The following is a 25,027-nucleotide window of genomic DNA, read 5'->3' as shown; positions in this document are numbered from 1 at the left end:
TGTAATGGCAGTGTATGTTAGGAAATGCTCTCAAACCACAGAATGCAACAAAACTAAACAGACAAGAAATTAAAATTGCAAGCAAAGCAGACATGCGTCCCCATGGCAACGAAAGAGGAGAGAAAATACACTCTTGAGAGCTAACTGGAGTCACTGCTGAAAATGGAAAGAGCAGAGTATAGAAGCAGGAAGAGAACTTCCTGGAGGAAAGGTAGAAGCAAGTGGAAGGAGATTTCCATGGCAAACCGCAGCATTCATTCATTTTTTATGCTGTTTTGTCTTTACATGAAATCAGAAACCCTGTGTGAACATAAAGTGAAAGCTGGATCCGCCCTACCCTTAATCCTGGTGCTGTTTCATTGCAGACATCTCTACCACAAAACTGAATTTCATTTTATGGCTCATGCAAGCAGCCCTAGACCCCATGACCCCATGGACCAGCATTCTTATGACCTAGGCTTAGATGACTCATCATTACCTGAGTATTGCTTGAATTGCTTTATGTGTCTGCATCTGGCCTCGAAAGCAGACACCCCCAACCTGGTGCCTTCCAGATATTTTGAACTACAGTGTCCATCAGCTCCAGCCAGCAAAGACTGTAGAGAGGGATGGAGGACATTATAGTTGATCAAAGTCTGGAGGGCTCTAGGTTGGGGAAGGTTGCATTTCCAAAGAGCAGGCTTTCTAATGAACCTCTTGCAGAGGCTATCACATCACTAGGTCTTACTTGAAATAATGTTACTTTCAATAACAAACACTCACTAAAAGTGTGGCTACTGCCACACTTGTGACTCTATCTTACATCAATTTGAACAAGACATCCTGAAAGTGCATACTACAAACCACTCAGCTGGTGGCAACACATTATTTTTGTTGTCTGGATCAGTGGTAAAGAAAAACTGGAGCCATTTGAAGGACTGCATAAATTCTACTCACCCCATAATCAAAAGCATCATCAAAATTTCATGCACTCCCTTTCTTGGGCGTGCTCCTAAATAACAAGCAAAAGAGGCTCATAATGAATTTCTATGCACTGATTTTGCATTTATGCAAAATTTGAAACAAACACAAAACCCATCATTGTCTTGATATGCCCAGCATAGCCAATGGTCAAGGATGATGGGACTTAGAGTCCAGCCACACAACTTTCATTCCTGTTGGGGGTGTCTTGAGTACAGTTAGCTGCAACATGCATTTTTATGTATTTTATTATCTGACATTTATTATGCTGCCTATATAAATATTCTTAGGACAGCTTACAACCATGAAAGAGATCAATAAAAACCCACAATAAAAAGTAAACAATTATAAACCCCACAATCAGAAATTGCAAAGACATTGTTGACCTGGTTGTTGTTTTAACTCCAAAATAGATGTTAAGTTAAAGGTGGCATCGCTTGTGCCGGTGGGAACTTTGTAAGTGCCTGTCTTAAAATGTGATGCTGGCTAAAATCATCTTCACCAAAGAGCTCTTGCTCATGTCAGAGCTCCATCAGTTTCATGCTTAAAAGACTTGTATCTCATGCCCATCCTTGTGCATCAGTGTCAGACCAGTACAGCCAGGGATCTCCTGCTGCATTCATATGGGTGGTTGCATAGAGTTCATAGGCAAAGGTTTTTTGGCAACACCATATGCAGCCAGCTCAGCATCAGGCTATTTTGGATGTTATTTCCATAGGATTCTGCAGTAAATAACTATATGGAACTAAACTAAACCATGTCATTTTAGGAACTGTGGAAATATGTAAACGTGTATAAATTTCTCATACTGCATGAGCACTGGCAGCCACTCACACCCCCCCTCAATAAATAAATGAATAAATTTGAAAGCAACTATTGCTGATGTGACAAGCTGTTTCTTTTAATTTATTACACAGTCTCAGCAGTATCACCTGAATAACAACGAAGACTCGGCACACAAACCATGACTCACACACTAAATTGAAAATGTCAATCCTGCTTGTTATCTTTTTAGATGTTTCTAATTTTAGGCCAGACCTTGTTGCATATATATAGTGATATCCTTTTTAGATTTATTTGCAACTGTCTCACATACTATATTCTTTCTTTTCTTATTTGTAAAACCAGCCTTGGTTTTTTTTGTGTGTGTGTGTAGAATCATATACAGTGGTACCTCGGGTTACATACGCTTCAGGTTACATATGCTTCAGGATACACACTCCACTAAGCCAGAAATATTGCTTCAGGTTAAGAACTTTGCTTCAGGATAAGAACAGAAATCGGGCTCCGGTGGCACGGCAGCAGCAGGAGGCCCCATTAGCTAAAGTGGTGCTTCAGGTTAAGAACAGTTTCAGGTTAAGAACGGACCTCTGGAACGAATTAAGTACTTAACCCAAGGTACCACTGTAGTAATAGAAACTAGACACTTGAAGCCAACATTTGACTGTCTAGTTGAAGTCAATATGTGATGTTCAGCTCTACATCGCTTCTTTCTTAAACCTCTTGGTCATTTGGCTTCCTTTACTACTGTTCTCTAACCTGTAAAACTTTCTCATCCATCAGTCCCTTTTTGCCAGAAGCACATCATCTGCTGTCCATCTGTCCATGTTGTATGGAGTTCTGTTTGTCTCCCTTTCTCATTAACCCGTCATACCATCATGCTTCTTCCACCCTTTTCCTCCAGCAATTGCCTTCCTGGATTTCTTTCCTTCAGCCTTTGTAACCTTCCATCCTTGCCCTGCCTTACTCTGCTATCTACCTTACAGCTTCACAGCAACCAGCTTTCCCTGTCTGGCCCTGCTTCCCCCTGCCGCTCTTGGCCCTGTGAGAAGTTTCCCTTCAAAAATTACTTTTCGGGGGGGGGGTTAGTAGAACTTTGCTGTAAACATATTTGATACTTCTCTTAGCTGTTAGAATATTTGTGGATCTCATACTACAAAGATAGGCAGCTTTTTCTCTATGTTGAGTAATGGACACAGACTTCATAAGATGTCTGGGGTAGTATAATAATAAACTGTAGACATTCAGGGAGGAATTCAGTGTTACGATGTTACAAATATTCCATCAGTGCAAACATTTCTGTTTGCCTGACAAAATGATCTCCCCTCTTCCACCCCCACCCTTCTGTGCTGTTCCAGAACCAATTTGGGAGGGCAAGGCGGCGGCGGCAGGGTGTGGGTGGGTGTCATTGAGTTTTCACTAGTGGGACCAGTTAGTTGAATCCAAAGGGTTCCTGTGGTCTACTGGGTGTAAATGAATGTTTCTATATTCAAGAAATATCTATGAAGACTATCTTGTGATTTCTGTTTTGGTACCTTATGACCAAAGTACAATGCAAAGCATGAAGCTACTTCTCCAGATTCTCTTTCATCAGTTATAGGTGGGGGTAGATACATTGTTATCTGGACCAGTGTTTTCTTTTTGACAGACGCAGGAGTACGCATACCCCTAAACATTTTGTGAATCTAAGTTTGGCCTTATTGAGGGACAGTGTTTCGAGTAGGAAAATGAGAGTACCCCTAAACATTTATAATTTTTTTAGAAATAAAGCACTGATCTGGACCACAGTGTTTTTGATTATCCATGCTTTGAGCTGCAGGCTTGTGTTGTTTTTTGTGCTTCTAGTTTGTACTATTTGTTTGTTACCCTCATTTTCTGCAGCATTACACCTTCCTGAGTGTTCCTTATTTATTTTAAATAGTGCAGAATTCTTGATCCCTAAACCAGCCAATTTTGTTTCTGAATCCCTTTTTATTGCAACTCTAAAACTTGACTGGGGTTGTTTGAAGGACAACATCTCTTCCTAGTGTGATAGTGATCTTCAGTTGTGAACAGTGCCTATTGTGAGCTAAGTACCACAATTTGCAGACCACATATGACTAAATTTTCACACATTGCTAGAGCTCATGATGAGTGTTTCATCCCACTGGCTGCATCACGGAGTCAGCACATGAAAGATTAGGTGTTTACTTTCATAAGCAGAGAATTCAGGGAGAAAATGTAAACATTATCTCCAGTTGATTGTACATTCATTCACACACAGTTTCTCATCTGAATGTTCGTTCCCAAGGGCACTGCAAGATACTTCATGGGGCGCAATACATTCTACTTTTCAACATTACATAATCATGTCTATTAGCTTCTGTGGGAGCAAGTAGACGATCTCTTATCCTCCAGAGCAAGCTTTGTCTATGTCTAAGCTTGCTTCTTTGTTATATCTCCCAGCTGGGTAACATCAATGTGAACAGCTCTGTGACTGAAATAACTGTGTTCACTGAAGTGAACTATTCTATTGATTGCCTTAATGTCAGTGCACGGCATTGGCAACAAGAAACAGAAGAAAAGAGAACTAGGAGGCTGATTGCTCCTTGCTTATAATCTTTTTGGAGAAGAGGGCAAGGCTTTTACACACAAGGTTTATAATCCCATAAAGCTTACAAGCATAAAGCTACTCAGAGTTGGTGCTGTGTGCAGGGCAATTGGAAGAGTCTGTATTGATTCTGCTGTATTGCGAACCTGAAATGTTCAAAGGTTATGAGATGGGCTTTCAAAAATCATAAAACATACAAATATTAATTTTTAAAAATACTATCAGTTAGAAAAACAACGGTGCTACTCATTATAAAACTGAAATCTGAGCAACAAGGAAACAGAAGAGCATTTTGCTCATCCTAGGAGTGAGAAAGCACCTATGGGAAACCTGTGCATACTGCATCCTGTGTTATTTCTCACATGTTTTCCTCTCTGTTGTGGCAAAAGCCGGGAATCATTCTTAAGCCAGGTTTGGCCTGTGGGTTGCCAGATGCCTGTTGCTGCCATCAGACATTTGAAACCATTGGGTCAAATCAGAGCAAAATCAATACTTTGCTCTGATTTGACCCAATGGTTTCAGAGCAAAAAAGACCCGAATTCATATTATGAACTATTATTGTGCACATTATATGAATCAGTTATTACCATTCATAGCAAATGGATACCAGTTCCTGTACAAAGGAACCAGGTGTCTATAGTAAGCTAGCATTGATTTGCAATGACTGCTCTGTGCTATAAATGCAGCCAGTGAAATCCTGAGAGTCGGCATTCCTAATCATGCTGTTTCTTCATAAAGGCCACTTAGCTGCAGAGACTGAGGGCTGGATTTGACTAAAGAGTAGTGCTAGCAGATGCCAGCACAAGTCCCACTTGTGCAATGGGATTCCTTCCTTCCTCCTCCTCCTCCTCCTCCTCCTCTCATGCTTAGAATGCCCAAGGGTGGTCAGTATAACCCTCAGAACAGCATGTTGGGGGAGGAGAGGGAGATTGTTCTGTCTGGCAAGCATAAATGCTTGTGGTGATGGAACATTCTTAATAGCACAACGTTAAATTCAACCCCTGAATAAACAAGCACCATCTGGAAAAATTATTATCCAAACAGCATCTTGATTAAAAACAAGGAGATATTTGGGTGCACAAAGAGCAGGCCAGGAGCTGATCTGTGGTAGAACACTTGTTTTGCATGCAGAAGTTTCCAAGTTCAGTCCCTGGCATCTCCCAAGTAGGGCTGGGAATGACGCCTTCCTGATAGCCTGGAGAACAACTGCCAATCAGTGCAGACAGTACTGAGCGAAATCGTCCAATGGTCTGACACCTGCCTAGATGTTTCATGGCTATTTAGTTTCTGCACAAATGAAGGTTTTTGGCTTAGTGGCACCGGTAATTTGGGGCGCTGTTGCTTTTGAAATCAGACAGCCTCCTCCATTCTGTTATGTCATTGCTTGCTGAAAAGGTTTTTTTGTTTCACCAAGCATTTTTGGAGAATTAATTTGATGCAATGTTGGTTATTCTGTATTTTATGATCTCATAAATTTAAGATGTTTCAATGAAGTTTATTGTCCATCACCTTGATTTTTTTATGAGCTGGCAGTTTATAAACATTCTTATAATTAAAAATTAACATGTTCATTACATCTAAGAAAGGGATGGGGAATCTCCAGCTCTCTACAAGTGTTGAGCCGTGGGAAATGGCACTCCCACACATAACCCATTTCATTGGCTGCTCCTTATTTCAGTACAAACATTTCCATCGCCAGGGTTCTTCATCTGTCACGTTCTGATCTAGCAACTGAGGAAGCTTTATAACAATCTCCAAAGGAGGTGAAGGTTGTCGCATATGTTATGTAACAGCAAACACATATTTACCTCTGTTTCTACGCACTGCAGGGAGTCAGGCGGTGGTGAGATCTGCTCCTTGGCACTTCTATCTGCACGGTACACTCAGTCACAGAGAGCAAACTCACACGTGTCCTGTTCGCCAAACAATGATAATTCCAGGGACACAACATGTACTTGGCTTCTCTTTCCTTTGAAATTAGGTAACAGGAGGTTTACAAGTGTTTTGTAATATGTGCTTTATTTAAACATGTATGCAGGTTAAGCAAAGGTGAAATGCAGCTTAACTTTCACACGTGTCCGAAATTCTCTCTGCCCCATCAATTTTCTGGGGGAACTGCCAGCACCCCAGATTCTTACAGAGAAAATCTCGGAGCTCTGTCCTTCTCTCAGCCTGAATATGGGCTTGTCTACACCATGCTTCAGTATGTATTGCCTTTGTGTTTGAGACCATTTCCCTTAAGCAAGTGGACTCAGCAGGTCTTCTGAACTCACCTTGTTTTAAAGACACCTTTGTTTTAAAATGGCATGGTAGGTGTTGGGTTTATGAAAACTGAAGAATAGCCTTCAGTTTGAATGTATCTGCTCTATTAGTACATCTTGTCTTTTGGATTCTCTTCTGCATGATACAATTGAACAATAGGCTATTGTATCTACGTGAAATCCAGTGAAATTATGACTTCAGCCCTAGTTTCAGGATATACAAATACCATAGCTCAATGAAGAGAGCATTTCGAACATACAATGACATTGCAGTAGTAAAGAGAGCGCTTCATATTTCTACTTTAGCTGGGGATTTTTGGCTTTGTCTGCACCTGGTATCCTGTGCACAGAAGTGATTTAATTTCCCATGTGGAATACTGCATGTAATTCAAACAGCTGGACAAGCTCTAGGCAGAGGCAACTTATCAGAGTCTGAGAAATGGCTCTTTATACAACTGTGTTGCTCATGGCCATGTGAGCGCTATCCTCGGTACCCTAGGATGTCTGATGCACAAACTGGTTTGTGTGTGACTGAGCCATCATCTCAATTTATGCCCCTTTGACTTTAGAAGGTCTGTAAATGTCTACCGATCTACTGGTCTATAAAGTCATCTGCCTTTTTAGCCCTTTGTCAATCAGTTTGAGTGTAATTTTGTCTCTGAGCATATTGTTTTAGTGCCTGCAAACTCAAATTTCTGAATTTCTGCCTTAGCTCCATGACATCATTGGCATTTTGATTTTTGACTGGTTGTAACTGATACAAGAGTTGGTCTACGTCTGAAATAATATTCTTTTTACACTTATTGTAGACCATTGTCAAAACCTTTCAACATGGCTCGGCCCTGAGAGCATCCACTACTGCCTTCCTCAGCTCCAAAAGTCAATTTGGGGGTCATAGGGAAGGTGGAGGTGGTGGTTTGGAAGTGCCTTTCAGCTTGTGGAAATTGTGAAAATAGTCACACTGAATGCTCAGAATACTCTATTAACATGAGGTCAGCTGGAACATTTGCAAAGGTTCCAGCTGTTTCTGAGCAAGCAGCAGAATCTTCAACCACCCCTCGTCCCACACTGCCAAGTGTTTTAAAATAGATTTTATATATGTACTGTATTTTTCTGCCTATAAAACACCCCCTATTTGGGGGGACTCAGATTTAAGAAAATCCACCCTCAGCAATCTCTGTGTATAAGACACCCCCTAATTTTGGACATTATTTTTTAGGGGGGAAACCTAGACTAATACACAGAAAAATATGGTATATTAAATCTATCAATGTTTAATTGTATTTTAGTGATTGATTTTTCTGTTTTTAGCCATTCTTGTTTTTATCTGTAAGTTGCCAAGTCCTGTCAGTAGAAAAGGTGGGGAAGAATAATAATAATGCTGCATACCTAAGGAAATGAATGAATGAATGAATACGGCAGTATGTTTGACAGAGGGAAGGATGGAAAAGAAAGCAGACAACAATGAATTCAAAGAAAGAGGAAATGGGGAGCAAAAAAAGTGTATGTTGCTGGATTTTGTAATTTGAGATACCCAAGAAAACTAAAAATGGGGGAGAGAGAGGGAGAGAGAGAGAGAGAGAGAGAGAGCCCCCAAGACCTGATATGTGCCCTTGAGAACATTGAGCTCAATACCAATCACTATGTCTGGCTGCTCTCCCCTTTCCCTTCAGTCAGAAGAAATTCTCCCCTCCTGGACCTATGAGCTACAAGTGCCTAGGATCTTTGTGAGAATCCTCACAAAGGTCAGCAGAGGATGAGGTTTTTTAAAATAATTTGTTCCTCTAATCAGAAGGTGATATAAAAGAGGCAATGGTATACTTCGCTAACAAGGGAAGCAAGAGCCTCGCTTTCCGCTTCTCTTAAAATAGCTCAATTGAACTATCTGCATTACAATTTGCTGCCAGCTGTAATTGGAGATTATGCATGCATATCAACTCTCCTTTCCAAACATCACTTTTTGCATTATTTATCTGGGGATGCAAATTCATGTTCAAAAAACTCTTCCTTGCTCCTCCCTGCTTGCTCCCTGCAGTTTTGGAGAATCTTATATAGAGTTTTATTTTTAAATGTAGGGTAAAGAACAGCAAGTAGCACCACCAGTAGCTGTGGCACCTGGGCACATACACATCAGTGGAGAGCAAACGCTTTCATTGCTTCCTGATGTTCTGGGTGCTTTAATGCTGTTCTCATTGCTGTTGAATAATTTGCTGCAACCTCCTATCCTTTACCAAAATGTTGACCAGTGACCTAAGGGGATGATTGAAGGTGATCCAACTTAGCAATATGGGAAGAAATATCATTCAGCTTACAAAGAATGTTATATTCAAATTGGCTCTAAAAAGTCTGTTCATGACCATTTACTAAAGCAAGAGGGGAAGCCTGCGGCCCTCCAAACGTTGTTAGATTTCTATTCCCATCAGCTACAGCTAGCATGACAGATGACAGGGAATTATGGGAGTTATGGTTGAGCAATATCCAGAAAAATCACAGGCAGGGCTGTCTTACCCATAAGCACTAGGGGTGCAGGGCACCCAGGCACCAGGCTCTTGAGCCAGGAGAAGAGCCCGCCCATTGGTTGGAGCGCTGTTCTTCTGCTGCAGGCTGCTCAGCGCCGTGAGTTTGGGGGCGACTAAGCCAGCGAGACGTTGAGGTTGCCGGTCGGCTCCAACTTCCTGCATGCCTGGGACTGGGCAACCTGGGACTGGGCACTGGGCGGGTCTTTGCACCTCAATGCCACATATGCTTAAGACAGCCCTGATCACAGGTTCATTATTCCTATAATAAGGAGGTAGATGTGTAGAACAGGTATCAACAAAGAGTTGGTTATGCACATGAATGTCCTTTACTTAACAACTGTGACACCAAGTGATAATGTGCATGTGTGAATGAGTCGACACTGATCTAACGCCACAGATCTCGCATCACCTCAAACACATTACTTTTCACGCATTCAGCTAAGTGAGTCATCAAATGTGCCATATCAAAGCACTGATATATTAAGTAATTTCCTGCATGTATGAATCAGCCTTCAATTTCTGAGAGTTATAGGGTTGTCACATGTATTTAGGGGAAGGAAAGTCAGCAATGATGCCTCAACACCACTTCTTCAACCCCACCACAGCATGGGGCAGTAGACCTGGTGTCCAGAGGCCTATAAAAAAAGCACTGGAACTTTTGTGCCGCTTGGTCTACCCACAGGAAAGCATAGGGGAGTTTGCACACTAGGTCCACTCATTCAAGCGCTTTGGGACTTTCATTCTCCTGGTCTACACATTGTAATGCATTGGGGATTTGGGCTGCTATGTCTACCTATAGCAGGCATAGGCAAACTCGGCCCTCCACATGTTTTGGGACTACAACTCCCACCATCCCTGACCACTGGTCCTGTTAGCTAGGGATGATGGGAGTTGTAGTCCCAAAACATCTGGAGGGCCTATAGGAAAGCGCTGGGGGTTTCAGCTGCCAGGAGTACCCATTAGAAAGCATTGGCGGCAGCTATTAGCAATTAATTTTAAATACATCAACATTTCAGTGAGCATAGTAGGTCAAGAAAAAAAGACCAATAACTTCATATCCAAAAATAGCAACAAAGCAGATGGCAATAGTGCATAGGACTCTCCCCTTTCCCACCATTTATGCTTCAGCCTAAAAGGTGGGAAAGCCTCCTCAGAGTTCTGGAATCAGCTGCTGTGAGGGTGAAGGATATTCAGCAATGATGCCTCAGCACCACTTCTTCAACCCCACCACCCTCCCACTGGAGGGTGAGGCAAGGCAACCATCCTCTGACAGCAAACACAGTCGATCTCCCCTCACAGGTCTTCCAGAACAGCTCCCTTACGAATGTCCTAGGCAAGGCAGGTGGAAACAGCCATCGCTTGGCAGCAAACATAGTCTTTGTTTATCCCTCTCAGAACTAAAATTCCCAGCACCCTTAACAAACTACAGCTCCCAGGATTCATATAGGGTAGGGGTGAGGAAAATATGCTTTAAATGTATGGTGAGCGTGCAGCCTCTCTTTCTTCATAGAGAAGGGAGCAACAGCGAAGACTAGCCTAGAAAAGGAGAATGACAACATAGGGGAAAATATGTTTCACAAGGGAGCATGAACAACAGTTTGGAAATGCATCTGTGACTGGTCTTGATTCGGTTGCTGCTGGCCTCCCCCAGAGGGAATATGTTGTTCTCTTTCAGCTTTGAAAATGTTGTTTTCATTTTTCAAGACAAAGCAGGCATTTGCATTGAATGTTGAAATAATTATTTTCAAGGGTCTGTCAGAGGCAAGAATTGCCTCACACATTAAAGCTGGTCCTGCTCCAGACACTACCACAACAGTATATCAGTATGATGTACACCACTGGGCACATACATATCATGGGCAAATTCAGAGGACCAGAAAGAGGTTGGTGGGATTGCAAGAATCAGCCTTGGGCATTTTTATGCTTTGCATGAGCCTCCCACAAGTGTCTCTCAGCATTATAACCAGTTCCCACAGGGTGGGACCTAGATGGAGGGAAATGGTTTGCTGAAGAACTGTAAAAAGAAGGGAAGTGACAGGTACTGAAGTAGGCCGTGTGTCTTTATGTGTGCGAAGGCCTTCACCCTCAATCATTTACCTCACTTATGAAATAGCGCTCCAAAAACTAGCTGCTGAACAGAAGTGGATGTAAAGTTCTTTGAATGCCCTTGAGAACTATATTAATCTTATTAAATCTAAAGTTTTGCTATTTGGTAAACTTGGAAAGAGGCTCTTCTCTGACATTCAGGGGAAATATAGATGCAATACTAGATGAGGGAAGGGCAAAAGATGGGTGTTGCTGGGAGGATAGCTTTGTTGCTATTTGTCACCCATAAGCCTGTTTTCTGCCTGTTTTGAGGCAGAAAAAATGGATACAAATTAATATTAGTAATAGTAGTAGTAGTAGTATTAAAACCCAGCTGTGGATTTTGGAAGAGTAATCCTAAAGTGGCAAGAGCCATGCATTTCTTAACTTGTATTACTCCCAACTCTTCCCAGAAGTACAGTTGCTAAGGCAGCTAGCCCATATCATATACCTGTGCTTTTAGATTTTTGCTAAGCAACACTTTATATTGTCCTTAAATTTCTTCCCATTGCCCTCTGTTCCCCTTTCCAGTATTTGGAGATGAGTTTGAAATATTAGCCTATCCTCTAAAATGTCTATCGTTTCTCTCAGCCCATTTTTAATGCACAAAACAAACCTGTGTGGGGTGTTTGATAAGAGGTAGGTTGTGACTTTGCCCAACACCCTCTTGTGATCTTCAAGACTAGTTGAGGATTTGAACGAGGACTTCTCAGTCTAACACAAAGGTGGGTAACATTTTTCAGGCCAAGGGCCGCATTGCCTTTTGGGCAGACCTCTGAGGGCCACATACCAGTAGTGAGTGGGACCACAGACAAAAGCAGGAGAGCAATAAATGTGATTTTGCCTTTGTACAGTAAGCTACCGCCCTCAAGGTAAGCAAAGGACATTATCAGTGTTCAAGGACACAGTTCAGTCAAAGACACTCAGTGACAGGTTTGACCTTTGGAGAGGGGCTGTGATATAGACAGAGATTTGGGGGAAATATGGAGATACTTGGAAGACTCCATTTGGCCCTATCCCTGAGGTAACATTTGGCCTATTCTACCACACTGTGCATTGATCTTTCACTAGAAAATATTTGTGTTTCACATGTCACGGTGTCACTGCATACATAGTTCCACATTCTAGGATTTTTACTTCCCATTTCTGGGCAGTGTTGTAATAGGTGTGAATAAGTCTTTTGTTGTTGTTGTTATCTTTGTTATTTCTATTTTTAAAACTGATAAATTGGGAAAGTTCTCGTGCAAGATGTACTAGTACTGGAGTAAAATATGAGTAATGCTTTTGTCATTAATGATTATATTGATACAGGCAGAAGCAGAAAAGATCAATATTTAGTAACCTTGGTGTCCTTGGGAGAATGTTATCACCTTCAGGAGATTTTAACAGTGCAGTAGATTAATTTACTTCTGAATGAATATTGCCATATTAATGAAGATAAAGTAATGGACCAGATATCATATTTGGGTGAAGAACTATTGAAGTCCATGAAAATTCGATCTGAAACCATTTTGTTCTCTCTCCCCCCCCCCCAAGATAAGAAATACAAGAGAGGAATTTGAAGAGACACTTAGTAAATATGTGTTCTTGATATGTGCAGGCCATTCTGCATTAGTGTCAGGTTTTGAATGTGTGTGGAGGGGGTGAAATAAATGATTAAAACTGAATTTCTATCTCAGGACCCTATGACTCTTCAGATCTGCTGGGACTCCAACTCCCACCCACCAGTCCCAGCCAGTATGGATAATAATCAGAGATGATGGGAACTGTAGTCTGGCAACATCTGGATGGTCACAACCTTCCCCCTCCCCGAGTAGAGCTTTAGTGGGGGAAGAGCCATAACTGAGTGGTAGAGCATCTGTTGTGCATACAAAAAGTCCCAGGTTCAATCCCTGCCATCTCCAGGTAGAACTGGGAATGCCCTGCCTGAAACCCTGGACAGACACTGCCAGTCAGTATAGACAAAACTGCGCTAGATGGACCAGTGGTCTTCCTATGTTCCTGTAGTTGGGAGAAAGGGTTGTCTGACCTCCATAGGAAACAAGGAGGAGCCAACAAGCCATGAATGGGAGGAGGGATTCCAGTGCTGCTGTTCTAGCATCCAGGTACCTCTGGGATGCAAAACAGGGTTTTTTAATATCTACAGGGCTACTTCCTTTGTGTTGCCTACACCACTTGCATATAAGCCAGGACATTCCATGCGTGTGCAGTGAAGCTATTTGGCAATTTATGTGGGATATGCATAAATGTGGATTATGGGCTTCCCCCAACCAAAAGAAAAAGGAACCCTATATTAGTGTGAAAACTCCCTGATAAAGCCTCCTATGGGAAATGTCAGGACTCTACAGGACTGTGGTACAAAGTCAGCCTCAATTCATATTCAGCAAAGTTTCTTCCGCCCTAAGTGATTCGTTCTACTTTGCAACTCTAAAAATAGGGCAATTGGGAGCTCTGTTCTGAGCCAGCCTTGATAGCCTGCTGCTCCTTATTTTATTTTGAAACTATTTGTTTTAGCAAAACTATACCTGCTTGCTTGTTCCTGATGCCACCCTTGGTTTGTCCTATTTACCTGTGTTACCTTGGCCAATGTACTTTAGATTCATTTTTTGGTTCAGTGAGTGACCGAGGAAACCAACCCCCCCCCATATAGCTGGGCATGTGCATGTATCGAATGAGTGGAGATGACCATCTCCCCAGCTCTCAACTAAGCTGGCCTTCTAAAGTGGGAAGATGGTGGGACTTATCCAATCTGTGATACATTGGATCCTAGGCCAGCCTCCTTGTCACAACTGCATGGTGCCCAGTTCAGGCCCTATTGCTGCATCAGCTGCATATTATTTCAGAATGTGCAGGAGATAAAAATGGGATTCACATATCCTCTTTAGTACAGAATCTAAACATATACTTTTTCTGAAAAGAATTTGATTTTGAGACACAGAGTGAAACAAAACACTAGGGCTGTGCCCTGTCTTGGGACAAATCACAGATCCTGAATCAATCTGGGCTTGGCCCAGAGCAGGACAAGACATCCCCAGATTGTCCTGGGTCAGGTCCACTCAGAGTAATCCAGAGCAGCCAGGTGACCCTGTGTTTAATCATAGTTCTAAACCCTAATTAAACCTGTACAGTGGTACCTCGGGTTACATACGCTTCGGGTTACATATGCTTCAGGTTTCATACGCTTCAGGTTACAGACTCCGCTAACCCAGAAATAGTACCTCGGGTTAAGAACTTTGCTTCAGGATGAGAACAGAAATTGTGGGGTGACAGCAGGAGGCCCCATTAGCTAAAGTGGTGCTTCAAGTTAAGAACAGTTTCAGGTTAAGAACGGACCTCCAGAATGAATTAAGTACGTAACCAGAGGTACCACTGTTGTTGTTGTTGTTGTTTAGTCGTTTAGTCGTGTCCGACTCTTCGTGACCCCATGGACCAGAGCACGCCAGGCACCTCTGTCCTCCACTACCTCCCGCAGTTTAGTCAAACTCATGCTGGTAACAAAGAGAGGGGGCGGAGGAGGAGACACAGGCTAAGAATCTCACTTGTTTTCCACCCCCTTGCCACTGACAATATGCTTAATTGGGCTTTTTAATCCTATTTAAACAATTAGGGCTGTACAAGTCCCCTGATTCAGCTTGGATCTATATCAGGTCCAGGTTGTCCCATGATATGAGGCATCAAATAAGTCCCCAAACTACAGGGTATTGGCAGCTCTAGAAAATATTTTTCAATGGAACAAGACAGTTCAATATAAGCTTCCTAAACGGTAGATAAGCCACTCCAATGATCATAAGCTAACTTGGCCATGGACCCTGTTGCTTTGCCAAATGGGTGTTGAGCACTTGCAGCCAGGCAGTGCCATTTCTACTGGTATTATTTTCTTTAATGTCTCACAATCAAATCTCTATATGCTTTGTGTTTTCCCCTCCTCACAAACAAACTTTACTGTCTAACAGCTTTCTCCTGTTTTTTCTCTCTACAGTATATCGCATTTGCCTCCCTCTTCTTCATTCTGGTTTCCATCACTACCTTTTGCCTCGAGACCCATGAGAGATTTAATCCCATCGTTAACAAGACGGAGACGGAAATTGTTGGGAATGATACCCACGTGCGCATCTATCGGGAGGCGGAGACAGAGGCCTTCCTAACCTACATTGAAGGGGTCTGCGTCGTTTGGTTTACTTTTGAGTTCCTAATGAGGGTCATTTTCTGCCCGAACAAGATGGAATTTATCAAAAACACCTTGAACATCATTGACTTTGTGGCCATTCTGCCTTTCTACTTGGAGGTTGGACTCAGTGGCCTGTCTTCCAAAGCTGCCAAGGACGTCTTGGGCTTCCTGCGAGTCGTCCGATTCGTACGAATCTTGCGAATTTTCAAGCTGACCCGCCACTTTGTAGGGCTGCGGGTCTTGGGTCATACCCTCCGTGCCAGCACAAACGAATTCTTGCTGCTCATCATCTTCTTGGCATTGGGCGTCTTAATCTTTGCCACAATGATCTACTACGCTGAGAGAATAGGTGCTAAACCCAATGATCCTAGTGCCAGCGAACACACACACTTTAAAAATATCCCCATTGGCTTCTGGTGGGCTGTTGTCACCATGACTACCCTGGGCTACGGAGACATGTATCCTCAGACTTGGTCAGGCATGCTGGTGGGGGCCCTCTGTGCTCTTGCAGGCGTGCTGACCATTGCCATGCCTGTACCCGTCATTGTGAACAATTTCGGAATGTATTACTCCTTAGCTATGGCTAAGCAGAAGCTACCAAAGAAAAAAAAGAAGCATATCCCTCGGCCGCCCCAGCTGGGATCCCCCAATTATTGTAAATCTGTCATAAACTCTCCACACCACAGTACTCAGAGCGACACATGCCCACTCGCCCAAGAAGAAATGTTAGAAATTAACAGAGCAGGTAGGAAACCTCTTAGAGGAATGTCCATCTGACCTTTAACCTCCATCCTTTGTAGAGATTGAAAGATTCAGTCAGACTGCTTTCTTAGCACAATGGGTAGCACATTATCCCATTACTGTCCCACCACCACACATGGAGCAATGTGTGGGACATACAGGTTGCAGGGACAAAATGGTACAGGAGAAGTTGACAAGTGAAACTTAGGAGAGCACGCTTTAGGAGCCTTAATATTGGTCCTGTTTAAAGGGACACTCAAAAGATTTTAAGAGTTAATACAGCTAGTGGAAGAATATTTTTTAGGAATTTACAGCTTATGTTTGCCGGGCTGCATTAACACATCACGATGGTTCCCATGAGCAAAGTGCTTCCTGGCATACTGGGAGCCAAGGGCGCAGGTTATGCCCAGCAAAACAAGCACACACAAGTACACAATTCCCACACCCACTGGATATTTTTCCCCCCACTTGTTCCTAGATGCTTTTTGAGTTGCAGAACACCATTTACGTTAGAGAAACCAGGTGCCTCCTTAAAGGATAAACTTACATCAATACATGCAGATTTCATGAGACAACCATGTATTTTTTTTCAGATGGTTAGCCACCCATTAGAATGATAGCTTAGACTTCCCACAGAAACACAATGTGATTCAGAAGGGAACAAGGCTAAATGTAAGGGTGTTTATTCCACATCACGCGACCCAACCAGTTTTGTTACAAGTAGCGACATAATCAACATGGAAGCTTAGCATTTAGAGCTCTGAACAGGAGGAGCATCAATGCCTTCTCACAAAAGGTCCACAGTCTACAGCTCCTTCAACCCTCCTCACAGTAAAGGCTGACTGAAAAGGGGAGAACACTGACCATTTTGTGCAGACTTATTCTGAAGAGCCATGAGCGATAATCTCACAGGGTACTTTATTATGATTATTTGTTAATTATAGTGATAAATGACAGCAATAAGAAAATATTCCCAGTCAGACTAAACTATATTTCATATTAGTTCAACATTGGGGGTGGGGAATAAAAATACTAGTCATCATGGAATATATTATAATATCCCATGGCTAGTGGTTAGTTATGGGACTATCTCAGTTTTATGAGACTCCTCAAAGAGCACACAAAGTTACAGGGCTTTGATCTGATCAGTTCAACCCCATAATCTACCTCTACCCATGGAATATCATTGACCAATTCTGTGGGGGGAAATAGTAGTTTTAAACATAATAAACACAAATTATTTTGGCCGGTGAAACAAGCATCGGTTGCAGCCATATGCAACCTTCAGCCTATTTTTAAAAGATACTTCCCATTGGGATATATTGCGATAAAAGTCATTTATACAGTGATTCATACTAAACTTTAGTAGTGAGGGATACGTTTAAGGAACCAGTTTATAATTATGATGGTCTTGCAGTATCATTTATATGTTTATTTATTTTTGGCGGAAAACTAATTTATCACTCCATGTGGGTGAAAAATCTCCTCTATCCATTTCATAGCCATGCATGTGGATGCTATTGAAAGAACACAAAAGAAGCGTGACTTTCCTTTGTGTGTGTGGCTTCACCAGTGCCAAATGCTGATTTTTTTTTCAAGAGATGGGAAAGTGATGGCAGAAAATTAACTTTGTTCCTTTGCAGAACTCTGTAATATTCCATACAGATGGTAAAGAGCTTTCATTTTTGTCACTATATTTTGCTGTGGGTTTGTTTGTTTTGTTTTTTTGTTTTTGGTTAACCCTTTAGTTTGATTTAAAGACTTCCATTGCACCAGGCTGGCCACAATCCATGCAATGACTGCCTCTTTACTATTTTACCCTTTGCGCGCACACCTATGTGGTTTTTGCTGTCCATTCTCCTCAGGTTGCAAATGCTTATCACAATGCCATCACAAAGCAATGGAGCACCTTCTTCATGAGTAAATAGGAATGGTTTACGTTTCTGCGAAGTACGGAGGATAAGAGGACACTCATGAAGCAGTGTGTCACATACATCCAACTGCCCAATGAGATCGTGGCAGATTGTGTATCCATGGTGCAGTGTGGAACCACTGTGTTCTCATGAATGCTCTGAACTCACATGCAGTCCCTGTGCATAAAAGGTCCTGATGGCCACCTGTTATCTCTGGTGTGATTCTTCTTGTATGTGGGAAAGTATGAACCGAACTGCTCTAGCAGCCATTTGTCTGTGTGTGACTGGAGCAGCACTTAGGTGCAGCCCAGCTCACACGGAGGGGTCGCCATTCAGTCCTATACATGAGAAGGATCACATGGAGAAAAGATGTGGCCAGCTTGCATGTGTGAACCTTAATGCGTATCTGCTTGTCATCAGCTCCAGAGCCCATTTGTACTTTGTTTAATTCGGTTGGATTACAGGACCTACTCATTCATTTGGTGCAGCCTAAAGCAAAACGTGCATATTTTATTTGGGGGAGGGTTGTAAGGCATTGTGGTGAGGGGTTTATAATATTCAGGGACATTGTTGTTTTTCTCAAATTGGCACTGCACAACCCATTGTCTACATCCAAGTGGCCTGCTGCACTCATCACTAGTAGACCACACTCAGACTTCTGACTATTATTCCTAGGGGTTGGGCAGCACAGAACTTGGAGGAAAGGAGATGCCAAAGGGAATCTCATCTGGCTCAGTACCAGGGATGGATAGTGTCAGCAATGAATGTTAAAAACAAAGCCAAAAGGTTTTTGCCTTCCAATGCAAAGGAAAATACCATTCTTTCTTTATAAAGACTTCAGCAGTGATGAGTTACCATCTGGTTCTGTAAATCATATAAGAACCAACTGCTAAACATGATAGAGTTGCTGGAGATGCAAACTTAATGAGTAGCCTGTACATTAGTAACACTCTGACCAGCTTTAGTGTAGTTTCTAGTCTACTGTGAATCCAGAGTGGATTCTTTTGGTCTGGGTGTTAATAGACATATTGAATTAAATGTAAATAACCCCAACCAACTGTCCTTACTGCCAGCACCAGTGAAATTACAGTGCAGAAGCACTTTCTAAGTGCCTACTTAGGTTCTCTGCACCCTAACCTTTATATGGAAAGAGCCACCATGTTAAGTTATATATATTCTCCTATTGAGTTTTAGAGTGGTACAGCTAAAACTCGCAGAATGCTGGAGAGAGTAAAATGGCCCCACCAGATCTCGTAGAGAGGTCTGCAGGTGGAGAGAAGTATAGGCTGTAGTTTCATGCTTTCTGCACCTCAGAATTGCCTAAGGATATGTGTCTATAAGACACACAGGAATGAATTCAGCACTCAGAATCAACAGAATAACCACTTTTTGCTTGTGCTGATTCAGCTCAGGTGAGCGTGCAGATTCCTGTATGACAGTCTCGATCGCTGTGCCTTTGTGGCTCACTTAAAATTGGAACAACCAGTAATGCTACTGCATTGCACTACCTCATAAGTGATAGTTTACTTTAAAAATAAAATAACTGTTTTGCCTTATTGAAGGGTGATTCCTGACCATAGCTGCATATAAGTATAACCCCACAAAGTTAGTGGACGTAAATGAATGTAGCAGTACATTGCGGAAAGGGCCCTAGCTCAGTGGCAAAGCGCATCATTTGCATGCAGAAGGGCCCAGGTTGCATCACCAAGGTCTGGGAAAACCTTCATCCAGAAACCTTTCAAAGCTGCCTAGTCTGTGTAGACAATGCTGAGCTAGACGGACCAGTGGTCTGACTCGGAATAAGGGAGCTGCCTCTCTTCCTATATGTACATTTACCTATCTGTATTTTATTTCTAAACTTTTTATGGAAACTGGACTAGTTCCAGACCTAAGGCCTAGCCCACACTTAACACACCATTCGGTGAAATCATTCCTGTGTTCAGGTTTGTAGTATGCTTATATAACAGGCATAATAGAGTCAGATTTTTTTTCCCATTTGAAAAGCATGACCATAGTAGAACCCCTACTTTTCCTGGTGTCTCATTAGGACTGGGGGGAGAGATTATGCATCTCCGTTATTTTTCTAGTCACTTAAAGTCACACAAGAGTCTGCTCATTTCTGGGCCTTCAATTAAAAAAAAGGCATGGAGATTTTAGTAACTTAAACTTAGATTTGTGGGGGTTTCAGACTTAATCAGTGCTGAGATGTTAAAGAAACACACAGCTCTGAATCAGCATTACCACTCTGCCTGTGTTCTCTCAATAAGGAGTAGGAACAATCTTGAGGGTTTCTTTTTAGAATCAAGGGAGTATGAATTTTATGAAATAAACGAATAAAACTTCCACCTCAATGTCCCTCCCCACCCCTCAACCTTTATTCCATCCACCCACCCAGCCAAAAAAACCTGGCACAGAACCTGCACCATCCTTTGAAAACCTTTGCTCATCCTGACCTAGTTTCTCTACCTGGAATAAATCAAATAGTTTTTAAACTCAAAGTGCCAAGAACTCCTTCAATATATTTCATATTCCAATACTTAATAGCAAAACAGTTCAGTGACCATAATATCGACTATCACCTGAACCTTCACTTCCAGGGCTGAAACATAAATCTGCTGCTTGTGTTAAAAGAATTTTACATCAAGGAGGTTTTATATCCTACTAGTTGATTTACCCCATGTGTAGTTAAGGAACAGAAGCTATTGTATTCTGAGCCCTTAACTATCAAAACTGGACAATTGTCTACCCATAGTTTGATGCTTTGCAAGGAGCACAGTGCAGCTAAGATATTTTACTGACTGGTGTTAATGAGTATGAATGTCAGTCACCCAAATGAAATGAGCAGGTGGAAAATGAGGAGTTCTTCCTTGTGTGACATCCCACAAAGCCATTTGCCCACTGACAGTGGGGCAAATACAGATTCCATTGACAACTATGACAAGCTATGACAGCTATGACCTTCTGCACTGAGGTAAATTGACATCACTGCTGTAATGTCAGGGTCTGACGAATTTTATTGGCTATAGGCAGAGCCAAGAAAATCATTTGCAAAATAGTGGTCTCACTGAAAGCTTTTCAGGGTTTTAAAAGAAATCAGTCCTTGCAATGCCTTTGCATTTTTTCACTTTTATAAATGGGGAGCTGAAGACCTGATCATTTGAATTTTGGATACCGTAGTAAATCACTACTACATTACTGCTTATGCACAGAACAAATTATGGCTGTTTATACAGCAACAAAAACAAACAAATGGGGTTTTGTGTGGAACTCAAGTCTTGGTGTACTTCTTACTATTTTATACATGATGTAAACTTCAACCAAAGTCTTTCTGTACTTGTTGCTTTCATAAAACAAAACCATTTCTGCCCTCGTGGTCCTTCACAGTCATCTCTGCTCCTTGAATGGCATACATTTCATATTCTACAGATCATCATATTGTAGTTATTTATTACCTAAGACTGAAACTCAAGTCGGAGGGTGGTGCTGTAAGTGGTGGCTTGGAGAGGTAGCTTCTGCAATGATTATCTCTCCCTGCTATGTTAGGCAGCACAGTGAAATATCCCCAGATATCTGACCTGTTCTTTGACTATAGCATCCTACTATGAAACTACTATAATTTTAGTTTGATTTCATAGGTACAGTACCACTGTGAGTGAGGCTGTAAGTACTGCAAGACCACCTCTGGTTCTGAGGTACATTTTTGGAAGGAAAGTGCTTCCAGGAACAACATTTTTTTCAGGATTGCACCTTTCCAGAGTCACCTGTCAAAGAAAGACTGCCTGACCTTCACATTTTGACCCCTTGTCTCCAGATGTCAGTAAACCAACATGTCACCTCACTCCAAGAAACAGTGCCTCTAAATGGTGGTATTGTCTAGGAGGGAGGTCACAGCGTTGGCCAATAAGGTTTGTGAGAGATTATTCCCTGAAGTACCTTTATTGAGACCTACACTTCCTGGAGGGATCCAGTCCAACACTTTGGTGAGTAAATACTCACAGGTAGGTTGGGTTTAAGGGCCTCTGGGTTTAGCATGCTAAGCTAAATTCTGCCAGCATAAAGTCTATGGTATGCAGATGACATCAAAGTGCATTTTAAAATATACAAAAAAATATATAAGGCTTTAAAAAAATGACAGCACTGATAAAAAAACCTCTATGTATATATTACATTAAAACTGTAAAGTTTTGGGATAGCTAAAAATCAACGCAATTGCTGTGTAGTAACAAATTAAGTTTTTTACATGTTCTTCATGTTTCTCTTTTTCTCTCTCTCTCTCTTTCTCACTATTTGTTTTTTTCTTACTGTATGTTGCTTGCAACTTATATATGTTACAGACTGTCACATTTTATATTCTGATGTTTTTCTTCAATTCCTATCAACCTGAGCTCCATGTTGGGCAACAGAGGACATTAGAATACAGTTCATTAAATCAAAACAACAAGGGATGTCACAGACTAGGTAAACTCCATTGAGGTTGTGACACACAAAACCTGATGCAAAAGGTATTAATGCCCAAAGAAAAAAAGTAAGTACTTGATGCGACATGGCACTAACTGGCTAAGTTGCTCCCTTTAGTACTGTCTGCATGGAAAACAAGTTAATTTGCATTGCTCTCCAGCAGAAAATTTCAAGAACATATTGGCTGAACAATAATCTCGCTCCTGGTTTCAAAATCACTTACACCATAGCTTTTGTCAAACTCTAACTCTCCCAGCTGTACTTACATCCATATTCTCTCCAAGCTGTCATCTCATCATCTCATCATTACCTGTCTGTGGTTTACTGTATCTTCCTCTGTAATTCTTCTGTGTTGTAATCTATGATCGATGTAGCCCTTGTGTGCTGGTAACCCATCCTTAAATCTGTTCACTTGGAAGTGAGCCCCATTGTCTTCCAATGGAACTTACTTGCAAGAAAGTGTGCACAGTTAGAATTGGAATGTGTCATCACCATTCAAAGGCAAACAACAGAACATGGGGTTTTGTCCTTTTGAATCCCTCCCAAGCTCTGGCATACATAAATATCCAGTGTTCATCTTTGAACATGGTCTCGTGCACAAACCAAATGGGATATTTTGCTGAATTAGAGCCTGCCTGAAAACACACATTTTATTTTCTACAAAGTAAATCTTCAGAGAACCATCAATTTACAGGTAGTTTTGTGTTCAAGTCTCAGGCGAAAAATCTTGGGTTTATGTCCTCATTCTCCTTTGGTGTATATTTGTAAGCATTGTTTTGGATGAATAAAGAAGAGAGAATACATTATATATAACTACATAAATGGAGAACGGGGGCTGGGGGAGCCAAAAGTATTTACAGTTCAGCCAGACAGCATTATAAATCATAAATCCTAAATACACAGGGGGAGCACATTCCCACCAAATATTTAAAGCACTATGATACCACTTTAAACAGGCAAGGCTATAATTTATTAAGGGTGCTAAGAATTGTTAATAGGCCCCTATTCCCCAGCACATACAAACTACAATTCACAGAGTGATTTAACAATCAATCCTTTTTCACAGGAACCTTGGAATTGTAGCTCTGTGAGGGGAAGAGAGGTCTTCTGACAACTCTCTGCATCCTTATAAAACTACAGCTCCCAGAATTCTTTGGAGGAAGCAATGACTGTTTGTAGTAATATAGTGGTGAGAATTTGACCAGAAAGTGTAGCCTCACACTTTACAAAAGCTAGGCAAGTAGTTGGTTGAATCACCATTTTATTATTTTAAAATAAGCTTTTTACATCATAGGTCTAGTATTTATGTTTTGAAGCTGATAGGGAAGCAACCTGCCCTCAGTTTATTACGGTGTGAAACAGAGGTTAATACTCTTAAGAACTTTGTAATTACCCAGCATGCCTAAGAGATACAGGATCAGTTTTAGATTGATTAATCTGAACTTTTAGCTCTCATCAAAAATTCAGTGGGACTTACTCCTGGTCAAGTGAGGGTAGGATTGCAGCCTCATTCCTCAAGCTTCTAAAGGTTAGGATTCAACTAAAGAGGACTTCTGCTTGCACAAGGGAACTTTCCCCCTCTCCTCACCCTGGGCACCCCCACACCCAGAAATTGGCTTGGAGGGATCAGGAGAACCCCCCCCCACCTGCCCAGAACAGCTTATGGGGGGAAGAGAGGATGATTTGTTCCATTTGTCAAGCCAAAATGGTTGTTCTGACATCATGATCATCTTAGTGCAATGTTGAATTCCTCCCAAAGGGTGGTATTCAACTAAGTTTTACTCAGTACAGACACAATGAAATGAATGAACATGAGTAAGTAAGTTCTATTTATTTCTGAATAAAACTTAGCTGAATGCATCTCAAAGAACCATAGCGGGCATAACTTTGCACTATGTTGATCATTCTGACAGGGCATGCCGAAGGGAAGCCCTGTTGCACAAGCAGAACTCCTTGTGTAGGCTTCCTCTAATAGGACTTATTAATTGAATCCCACATTAAACTCCATTTTTTAATTCCCCCACCAACTTCCAATATTTTTTAAAATTGAAGACACTAATAAAACTTGATTGTGGAACATATTCCAAGGTTATCATGGCTTGGACAAAACAGTCAAATGATGGTTTGACATTTGTCTGAGCCGTAGGGTCATGAACTTCCCTTACACTAGAGCTTTCCAAACTTTTCATGTTGGTGACACACTTTTTAGACATGCATCATTTTGCAACACAGTAATTCAGTTTTACGAGCAAACTGGAGGTTAAACTTAACCCTTATAACAGCATTTGTGCGACACACCTGCACAGTGCAGCCAGCACACTAACGTGTCACCACACAAGTTTGGAAAGCTCTGCTTTACACACTTCAATTCCTTCCCTGACTTCCTGGTTTAGGCAAACTATAGTTTGACATTACTTCTGAGTCAGCAATCTGTGCATCTGGAAGGAAAGCACCAATCATAGTTTGCATTTTTTAATTTCATATCAGCCTATCATTTGCCTGAATTATGTCAGGAGGAAATGGAGGAGGAGGAGGATATCCTGGAATATGTC

At 41.7% G+C, this 25,027-nt stretch overlaps 1 protein-coding gene and 1 long non-coding RNA gene across 6 annotated transcripts in view; one reads left to right on the top strand and one right to left on the bottom strand.

Moving 5' to 3' along the window:
- The window catches only part of KCNC1 (potassium voltage-gated channel subfamily C member 1), a 122,409-nt gene that overhangs the window by 87,109 nt on the left and 10,273 nt on the right, over window positions 1-25,027 (top strand). For all 5 annotated transcript variants that reach the window (XM_083590010.1, XM_083590007.1, XM_083590011.1 and 2 more), the window contains exon 2: window positions 15,175-16,108. In XM_083590010.1, coding sequence (XP_083446136.1) covers window positions 15,175-16,108 — 934 coding nt within the window. The remainder of the gene's footprint in view (window positions 1-15,174; window positions 16,109-25,027) is intronic.
- Window positions 4,397-25,020, bottom strand: LOC310751311. The gene is made up of 3 exons (XR_014542454.1): window positions 22,742-25,020; window positions 6,139-6,299; window positions 4,397-4,476 (listed from the first exon to the last, which is right to left on the bottom strand). It is a non-coding gene; the product is annotated as an uncharacterized lncRNA (long non-coding RNA).

Source organism: Podarcis filfolensis (assembly GCF_964270895.1).
Source record: "Podarcis filfolensis genome assembly, chromosome: 1".
NCBI classification, from domain to species: Eukaryota; Metazoa; Chordata; class Lepidosauria; order Squamata; family Lacertidae; genus Podarcis; species Podarcis filfolensis.
Note: the sequence above shows the minus strand (reverse complement) of the source record. Positions and strands in the feature narration are given on the sequence as shown.